At 35.1% G+C, this 10,582-nt stretch overlaps 1 protein-coding gene across 3 annotated transcripts in view; it reads left to right on the top strand.

The window, feature by feature from the left end:
• Window positions 1-2,365: 2,365 nt before the first annotated feature.
• LMNB1 (lamin B1) overlaps window positions 2,366-10,582 on the top strand; it is a 74,455-nt gene continuing 66,238 nt past the window's right edge. Inside the window, exons 1-2 of one of the 3 annotated variants that reach the window (XM_003759501.4) lie at window positions 2,375-2,483; window positions 3,000-3,389. In XM_003759501.4, the coding sequence (XP_003759549.1) occupies window positions 3,043-3,389 (347 nt within the window). In that variant the 5' untranslated portion in view covers window positions 2,375-2,483; window positions 3,000-3,042. Of the gene's footprint in view, window positions 3,390-10,582 lie in introns of all 3 variants that reach the window. The other 2 variants (XM_031968545.1, XR_004234184.1) reach the window with 2 other exon arrangements.

Raw genomic sequence — 10,582 nt, 5'->3', positions numbered from 1 at the left:
ATCTATCTAATCTATGTATTCAATGCCATCCCAATTAAATTACTAAAAAAATTATTTTACAGTTGGAAAAAGTAATAATAAAATTCACTTAAAAGAACAAAAAGTCAAAATTTCAAAGAAATTAGTGGAAAAAATTGTAAAGGAAGAAGATTTAGCAATGCCAGATCATAACCTATGTTATAGGGAAGTAAACATCAAAGTTATCTGATACTGATTAAGAAATAGAAAGGTTGCTCAGTGAAACAAAATAGACATATGCAATTCATATTAGTAAAAGATTATGGTAATCTTGTCTTTGACAGTTGTAAAGATTTAAGTTTGGGGGATAAAAATTAATTGTTTGGTAAAAATTATTGGGAAATCTAGAAAGCTGTCTGGCAGAAAGAAGGCATAGACCAATATTTTGAGTCAAAAATGCATATATCACTTACATATGAAAGGAGCAATTACAAGAAAATTAGAACATGAAATAAAATTACTGTTAGACTCATGGATAGGAGAATATATGAAGAAACAAGGGATATAGAGCATTTGATATGTAAAATGGGTAATTTTGATTATATTCAGTGATAAAGTTCTTGTGCAAATAAAATCAATTTCAGCAAGATTAGAAAGTAGAAAATTGAGGGGAAAACCTTAATAGATCATCTCTTAGATAAAGACTCATTTCTCAAATATATAAAGAACTGTCAGATTTATAAGAATATGAGTTATTCCTTGGTTGATAAATAGTAAAAAGACATACAGCTTTTCAATGAAGAAATCAAAACTGTATATATATATAATACTTATATAAAGTTTATAAAATTCTTATTGATTAAATGCAAATTAAAAGAATTTTGTGATATCATTTTATATCTAGCGGATTGGTTAAAATGATAGATGTCTTTCAATTGGGAATGGTTAAAGATGTTGAGGGAGATGATTGTGATGGAAAATTTTTTTTTGGAAACACTATGAATGATTTCCATCATAAATCATCAGATAGCCAAGTGACAATCTCAATTTCTGACTGTACCATCTTAATGATTTTGTTTTATGATCCTAACATTCAACAAACACAAACAATTCCACATAGAAAGGACAAAAAGAAGAAATCTTTGAACTTCTGTAATTCGTTTTTTTAAATGTGCATTAAATGGAATAAGGAAACAACAGGATTGCTACTGTGATCCCTGTTGAACTTTTTCTTCAATGTATTTTAAATGCTTTTTTGAGGCTCTTTTTTTTTTTTGTATCTTTATCACTGTGTACTAATTGATGTATCTACAAAAGTACTGTGTTGTCAAGCAAACCAAACCACATTAAAAAATATCATTTTGCATGTCTAGCCTATCACTTTTCCCCCAATATGTCATTATCAGTCTTCTAAATTTATCATCAGTGATTGAATTTATGATATTTCGAAGGTTTTGAAAGTTATATTTTTCTTTATGTTACTGCGGTCATCATGTACACTTTTACATCTATTCATTTCACTTTGAATCAATTTATAAAAGATTGTATTTATTTAGATATCACGTAAATGTGTATAATTGTAGTAGGTACATGTCAATTGAATGAGACATTTTAATAATATTTATTTTTCCAAGTTATAAAAAGAAAGTGATGATGAAATAAACCTATTTAGAGAAGCCAAAAGAAATACAACGAATAATTTTTTTCCACACCACAGCACCCCTACTATTTGGGTCTAGAACACACTTTTTTGGTGGAGATTAATGTCACATTTGATTTAGTGGTCTAGTTTTTCCTGTCTGTAATCCTTATGTAGTAGTAACACATTTAAGTTGGAAGTAATAGGGATGGGGACAAGCTTAAAGAATAGGATTGTCATTTGTCCTTCATTCTCGAAGAGGACCATGACAAGGAGGAGATGTCATAACATGTAAGTAAAATGGATCTAAGTGAAGGAGGGCTGTGGAAGGTCACCTGCCTTACTTTGCTCTCCAGAGTCATCTGGGTCCAGTAGCCGGATTTAAATCAGAACATACTTACTAAAGAATGGGGACACTGTCTTCGACAGGGCACTACTGTTTACTGGGGCCAAACCGCAGAGCAACATATGAATGAGGGCCAGAGAGAGACTGGAGTCCAACAGGCACCCCTTCCTCTCATTCTATTTCCTCTTTTTGGTTTTCCTTACTCCTATGGCCTAGACTAACTGAAAATCCTGGAACTGCAGCTGGGGGTCGTATTTTGAATTTAGTTGCTTGGCACCAGGTGATTGAAGAGCCAGTTCTGTTTCGAGCTAGTATTGGCTCTTTCAATGTCACGCGGAGCTTTGGCACGCCACGGAGGGGATTCTGAACCAATAAAAAGGTCTTCTTCCCCTTCTCTTCCCTGCCCCCCTTTCATCCCATATCTTCAGTCTTTTCTGGTGGCGCCCCCCCCCCCCCTTTTCCTCCTGTATCTTACTTCCCCGGGTTCATTTTGCCTAAGGGGGCACAAAGTATAGCGGATCTGAGGCGGAGGAGGCGGCGGTGAGTGCCAGAGAATTCCTAAATCAGCCCTTAATAACACTTTTCTTTTTTCTTTATTTGTTGTTCCTAGTTTTTAAGAAACATTTAAATCACTAATGATATGTAAACAAGTCTCTTCCTTTCCCCACCCTTGTGGTTTTTGTTTTTTAAACTAGTCCTTTGTAACATTTTTCCTTTCACTCTTCCCTAAATGCTTTGCTTTGACGCCTGAGGCTTGCATGTGCACTATTGATTGCTTTTGTATTTAGTTTTTGCAAACTGACTTGATGCCTGAACCTTGAGTTTCTTGGCTTTAGTGGTCTGGCGTTTTTGTTGTGGCTGCTCGTGTTCAACGATAGGCTTCGATTGAATGCTTATTGGTCTTTCCTGCTCCTCTCTCCTCCCCCAATTCCCCTGTCTCTCTCTGCTCCCACTCATTCGTAGCTTCCTCCTCCTCTTTCTTTAGCTTTACGCTCTTCTACCCGGTCTTACTGCCTCAGGGCTAGACAGCCGGTACACTACGCTTCTCTATTCTAGCAACGCTGTTCACTGCAGATTAAACCATCTCGCATTGTGGGTAATGGCGACTACCACTCCAATGGTGCAGAGAACAGGAGGCCGGGCCAGTGGGCCTTCAACCCCGCTCAGCCCGACTCGGTTGTCTCGCTTGCGGGAGAAGGAGGAACTGCGAGAGCTTAATGACCGGTTGGCGGTCTATATAGACAAAGTGCGGAGCCTAGAACTCGAGAAAAGCGTGCTGCAGCTGCAGGTGACTGAGCACGACCGCGAGCTCACTGGACTCAAGACGCTGTATGAGACCGAGCTCGCGGATGCCCGCCGGGCTTTGGACGACACGGCCTGCGAGAGAGCCAAGTTGCAGATCGAACTGGGCAAGTTTAAGGCAGAACATGATCAGCTGCTGCTTAAGTAAGTGTTCTCTCTGCACGCTGGGAGAATATATAGATCTGGGCTTGGGGCCTGAATCTAAAGATGGGTCTAGGCAGTTGTATTAAATGATTTTCTACATGTGGGTATTTGAAGCGATTGGAGATTGTATTTACAATCTAGGGATGAAAAGGAGGTGGGTAATAGGCAATCGATATCTCTCTTCCTTTCAGTATTCCCTTGGAGTGGGTGGGTCTTCCTGACAGATATTTATGCTTGAAGAGACGAAGGAGAAGAAAGGTCTTATAGATGTGTTCTCTAATTGCAAACCCTTTTGAACTTGATCCTCTCTTTGGGGATGTTAAAAGAAGGAATCTGCATTATAGCTGGACTTGATGATTTGGGGTGTGAGAAGCTAATTGGAATGTAACCGAGTTAAAGGAAAGGCTGACCCATATAAATTTGAGGGATGAAAAGAAAACAATTCTCTTGGAAGACTGGAACTGGGGTTGGGTTCTGAAGAAAAGGGAGCAGAAATGATGATAGCTAAATGTGACGATTGTTCACTCTTAAGCTTTTGGGTACATTGGGATTCGTGCTTTTCAGGCATGGAAAGAAATTAAAACTTAGGATCATTTCATTCACTTTTCTTGATTTCATGCAGGAGCTGGTGCCTAGGTAGGACATTTTTTATATTGAGTGAGTCTTCATCTCTCTAAATCCATATAGAGCAGAATAGATAGGTTTATAACTTAATTCCTAGTCCAGTGGTTTTGCTAGCAAGACAGGAACTCGGGTGCTGCGCAATAGATATGACTGCCATCTCTAGTTTAAAATCAATAAAGCTGTTCAGTCACAGTATAGCTGGAGGGAGCTATAGTTAAGGTAGCCATGGGAAAAAGTCTAAATGGGGACAAGAAATTATTCCAGTCCCCAAGGGCAGACGGTAGATCTGGGTGGCATTGGACTTTACTGAGTTATATTCGTTTCCTTTGCTTTTTCTGACAGGTGGAATGATGAGAACCCCCTAACTAGTTTGTGTATAGGTTTAAAAAAAAAAAAAGACTGCTTTTATTCAGCGCAATCATAGCATCTCCCGGCAATAATTAAGCAAGTATCTCTGGTTTGTAGCAGTTACAACAGATTTCTTCCTGTTAAATAAATGTATCAATATGTTTCTATCCAGTTCAGCATTTCTGCTTTCCTTGATTTGTTGAACCCACTCTACTATGGGCTTGAAGCTTCATTGTTTATTGTATGTTTAGTCAAAACACATTGAAAATGGAAACTCAAAGAATACTTTTCACCAGAAACAATTAACTAGCTTCTGTGAGCATATAATGCCTAACACACCACAGCAATAAAGATGGTAATCTGTCTTCTACACCTAACTCAAGCTCAAATGTTCAAGCCAGAATGATTGAAAATTACCATCAACAAATCAGCAGTTAATGGTAGATGAGTCTTTGCTTTTGCTTTAAAAAAAGGTGTGGGGGAGACAAGAATGTTAAAATGTACTATGTACAGTAGGTGAGCAACCACCATATAAACTTCTGTTTAATATCTTAATTAATGATTTAACCATGGTTTTCAAAGAAGCAATACTGTTCTAGGTTTCTACACTCCCATTTGTATTTAATGGTGCCTGAAAGAGTATATATGGTGACAAGGCAATGATGAAGTATTATATATAGCCTTTTCTTTTTAAAAAAAGATTATCATTAACTATCATTAACAAATGTTTTAATACCAACTAAACGTGGAATATTATGCTAGGTCAGATTTGTTTCATCACTTCAGAGCTCTGACAAAAAGTAGTGAGGTGATATAATGAAGTTCTAGACCTTGAAATCTGAGAAATTTATTTGAAAACTTATTCAGATATATTAAACTGTTTGGTCCTGAGCAAGTCACTTAAGCTTTTAGCCTCTGTTGACTAGTTAAATGGTAATAATAATAAATACATTATTTTAATGTATTTAATAATAAATACAATATTATGAGGGTCAAATGAAGTAGTATTTGTAAAACACTTTATATCTTAGTTCCTAGTTCTAGTATACTTCACAGTATTCGTTTCCATATTAAAAATCTCGCAAGACTAGGTTTGGTGGCTTCTTTTTTTTGAAGAACAGTTGGAAGCTGAGCTTGAGAGGTACAAGGAAGGAAAAAAAATTTTGAAGATGAGTTATTGTTAGTATTCTTTTAGTTCGCTCTTTTTTTTAAAAAATCATGTTCATTTTTAAATTGGTGTCTTGTGTTTTTAAATCAACAAGTACAATGAGATTTTGTAGTCTCTATATTTCATTTAATAGCGAGGTGGTAAAGTTAGGATTTGTTTTTTAATAGTGCTTGTGAAAGTCTGCCTGTTGTTTAATACTTTCCCTTGATTTGTATTTAAGTGATTCTCGTAAAGATTTTGTATAGATGAGAGAATAGTCATAAAGCTTAATTGTTACTAATTTTCTCTTGGTCACCTTTTTTATTTTTAGAGAGAGTCCATAAGGTATTAATATTGTCCAAGATTTTTTTTTCATGCCTTTAATATCTTTCCCAAATCTATGAATTTGAAACCAGAAAGTTCTGGGTTTGATTTCTACCTCAGAGAGAGGCTTACCAGGTTTGGAACTCTGGGCAATTATATTGCCTTCAGCACCTGTCCCCCAAATCCACTGTGTAAATGTACACACACACACACACACACACACACACACACACACATTCACTGGCTTCATTCACTGGCTACTTTCCCTCTCTTTAGTCTCTTTAATGCCATTTCTATTTCCCTTATTTCTTGGGTATTGTTTTTTAGGGTCTAGCTAAGATGACTTCATTATCGTTGATAGAGAAAAAACATTTTAAATTTCCAGTCTTTATAATTTTCCCTTGTTTTTTAGTTCTCCTTTTATTCCTTGAATGCTCTTGACATTTGTTAATGACTTTAAAAATAGATTTAGTAAACTGTTTAATAGTCTCTTTTTGCAGCACAATGTCTTCCATCTATTCATCATGATTAAAATTTCTTGAAAATGTAACAAGAGAAATACTTGGTCATTAATAACTATCAGATAAGCATAGAATAAGGAGGTATGTTTACCAAAAATATTTGTCATTCTGATGGAGATCCAGCACATTGTCTGGATTATAAAGGGATAATTAGTGAATAGTGGAACTTTTCAGAAGCTCCTATTTTCAGATTTCCTTTTAATAACCATATGAAGCCCCAGGACTTGCAGAACCTTTTGCAAGAAACCAAACAAGTTTGACCTATTCATTTGCACAGGGAAAAACAAGTGAATGAAGAATGTTTATGTCCTAATTTGAACATTATATAGATAGCTTATCTAGCAAGGTATGGGTATGAGTGTGTCTGTATTATATATCTCTGGGACAGACTTCAGAAGATAATAAACTGGACCCAAGCAGGAGAATGGGCTGGATTGCTTTTGGAAAATTGTACTTTTTTTGACCTCAAGTTTTTCATGAAAGCTAAGATCCATCTTTCCAGAGCTAATGTTTTATCAGAGTTGCTATATGACAGGGAGACATGGAATATCACTTGCTCTAAAGAACTAAAAACTAAGTTTAGGCAAAAAAGCAGTGACAGGCACATAACAGGTATGAGTTGGTTGCAACATATAGCCAATGAGGAATCAATTATCAAAGAAGTACAGGAGTGATTTATATCATCAAGAAATTATATGATGGGAAGAGATGATGGACTAGTTTTATGGCAAGATCATGAAATGATAGGTGAACAATCAGATTGCTCTCCTAGACAATCTCTCATTCTTGGGAGAAATCAAGGAAGGATTTCCAATGATCCTTTTTCAGTAGGTCATAGATAGGTGTCCCCAAGATAGGAGGGCATAAAATGATTATGATCTATATCATTGGAAGCAATTTGGAAGCAGTGAAATCACAGATCCATTTGTGTAAATTTTGTTTTTATATTACCTTTATTTTCCAATATTATTTCATCCACTCCTTCTAGATGCCCCTTACTTATAATGAAGAATAAGAGAGATTAAAAAATTAAGCTATTTAACTCAGCAGCCAAGTTCAAATTCAAATTATGTGTAGTGTTTCATACCCAAATCTTCCACCTCTGCAAAAAAAGGCAAATGCATATCTCTTCTTCAGGGTCAAGCTTGGTTATTATAATTTTATAACCTTCGCTCTCCATTGTTGTTTTGTTCTTTCAATCGTGAATATTGTTTTTCTGCTTTTGCTTAACTTACATCAGTTTGTGTTTATTATATCACAGTTTTTCTATGCTTCTTTGTATTCATATCCATTATTTCTTTGTTGTGTTGTTTAGTTATATTCAACCCTTTGTGACCATACTACCCATGGTATTTTTTTGGCAGAGATACTGCTTTTCCATTTCCTTGGTCAGTGGATTAAGACAAATTGAGGTTAAATGACTTGCTCAGGGTGACACAGCTAGTAAGTGTCTAAGACCACATTTGAACTTAATTTTTCTTGATTCCCAGCCCAGGGCTTTATCCACTAAGCCACTTAAGTGACTTGTTCACGGTCACTAGTAAGTGTTTGAGGCTGAATTTGAAGTCTTCCAGACTCCAGTCACAGTGTTATATCCATTGAACCATCTAGCTGTCATTTTTTAATCATTCAATACTATTTCATTGCATTTGTGTCTGTTTTATTTAGCCATTCCCCCATATATTGGGAATTCTATTGTGTTTCCAAGTTTTTTGCTACTATAAAAGATGCTGCTGTAAATATTCTGATACATATAAAACCTTTAAATTAATACATTAAGGTTTTTTTATTGTAGCTTTTTATTTTTATTTACAAGATATATGCATGGGTAATTTTTAGCTTTGACCCTTGCAAAACCCCTGTTCCAACTTTTCCCCTTCTTTCCCCCACTCTACCCCCCAGATGGCAGGTAGATCAATACATGTTAAATATGTTAAAGTATATATTAAATACAATATATGTATATATATCCATACAATTATTTTGCTGCACAAGGAAAACTTGAAATAATGTAAAATTAACCTGAAAAGGAAATAAAAAATGCAAGCAGACAAAAACAGAGGAATTGGAAATGCTATGTAGTGGTTCACACTAATTTCCCAGAGTTCTTTCACTGGATGTAGCTGGTTCTCTTCATTATTGAACAAATGGAGCTGATTTGGTTCATCTCATTGTTGAAGAAAGCCACGTCCATCAGAATTGATCATCATGTTGTTGTTGTTGTTGTTGAAGTATATAATGATCTCCTGGGCCTGCTCATTTCACTCAGCATCTGTTCATGTAAGTCTCTCCAGACCTTTCTGAAATCATCCTGCTGGTCATTTCTTACCGAACAATAATATTCCATAACATTCATATAACACAATTTATTCAGCCATTCTCCAATAGATGGGTATCCATTCAATTTCCAGTTTCTAGCTACTACAAAGAGGGCTGCCACAAACATTTTTGCACATACAGGTCCCTTTTCCTTCTTTAGTATCTCTTTGGGTATAAGCCCAGTTGTACCACTGCTAGATCAAAGGGTATGCACAGTTTGGTAACTTTTTGAGCATAGTTCCAAATTGCTCTCCAGAATGACTGGATGTATTCACAATTCCACCAACAATGTATCAATGTCCCAGTTTTCCCACATCCCCTCCAACATTCAGCATTATCTTTTCCTGTCATTCTAGCCAATCTGACAGATGTGTAGTGGTATCTCAGAGTTGTCTTAATTTGCATTTCTTTGATTAATAATGATTTGGAGCATCTTTTCAAATGGCTGGAAATGGCTAGTTTCAATTTCATCATCTGAAAATTGTTTCTTCATATTCTTTGACCATTTATCAATTGGAGAATGGCTTAATTTCTTATAAATTAGAATCAGTTCTTTATATATTTTGGAAGTAAAGCTTTTATCAGAACCTTTGACTAAAAATGTTTTCCCAGTTTATTCTTCCCTTCTAATTTTGTCTGCATTAGTTTTGTTTGTACAAAAGCTTTTTAATTTGATATAATCAAAATTTTCTACTTTGTGATCAATAATGATCTCTAGTTCTTCTTTGGTCACAAATTCCTTTTTCCTCCACAGGTCTGAGAGCTACACTATCCTATGTTCTTCTAATTTATTGATAATCTCATTATTTATGCCTAGACCATGAACCCATTGATCTTATTTTGGTGTACGGTGTTAAGTGTGGGTCAGTGCCTAGTTTCTGCCATACTAATTTCCAATTTTCCCAGCAGTTTTTTGTCAAACAGTGAATTCTTATCCCAAAAGCTGGGGTCTTTGGGTTTGTCAAACACTAGATTATTAAAGTTTTTAATTATTTTGTCCTGTGAACCTAACCTATTCCACTGATCAACTAGTCTATTTCTTACCCAATACCAAATGGTTTTAGTGACCGCTGTTTTATGAGCAGATACAGCTTAGATCTGGTACAGCTAGGCCACCTTCATTTGATTTTTTTTTTCATTAGTTCCCTTAAAAGTCTTGACCTTTTATTCTTTCAGATGAATGTTGTTGTTATTTTTTCTAGGTAATTAAGTTTTAACATTACATTTAGAAGAGTTTATAACTAGAAAACAATGTTGAGAATTAAAAATTACAAATTTAACATTTTTTTATTATCTCTACTGACCATAATAGAGGAGGTGTGGAGACCTTTGGTACTCTCAGTACTCTTAGAACAGCTTCCATATTAGTGGTGCCATAGAATCAGCAAGAAAACTATATGTTAAATCTAAGTATAGTCTTTTCATATTAAGTAGATGTCTGTAGTTATATTTCATTTTCCATTTAGAAGGCTTTATAAGAGCTTATGGTGTATTATGCTAACCATGACTATTAAAAGTTTATTAGAACAAGAAAATTCACTTTTAAAATGTTAGGTTACCACTTATTTTGGTAGTATGAAATTGAAATCATTTAGAAAAACAATACAATTAATTGTAAAAAATAAATTTCTCGAGTTTACTAGGCAACCTTTTAGAGCTTAATTATGTGGATTTTCAGGATCCTTTTTAGCTTGTATATTTTCAACTCTAAGCCAACTTCTTTTTTTATTTTTCTTGATGAATCTAGTTTACTTGATGCTTCAGAAATGCTTTGTGTGTAGGGGATTTCATGAAAAGGATAATACAAATTGTTAATCTTGAACAATTAGAATATGTTTCTGGTCTTGAATCATAAGAGGAAAGACAGTTTTACCTTTTGAAGAATATTGCTGAAACTCTACTTAGGAAAA

The sequence above is a fragment of the Sarcophilus harrisii genome, chromosome 1 (assembly GCF_902635505.1).
Source record: "Sarcophilus harrisii chromosome 1, mSarHar1.11, whole genome shotgun sequence".
In the NCBI taxonomy this organism is placed as follows: Eukaryota; Metazoa; Chordata; class Mammalia; order Dasyuromorphia; family Dasyuridae; genus Sarcophilus; species Sarcophilus harrisii.
This window is presented reverse-complemented; position numbering and strand designations above follow the sequence as displayed.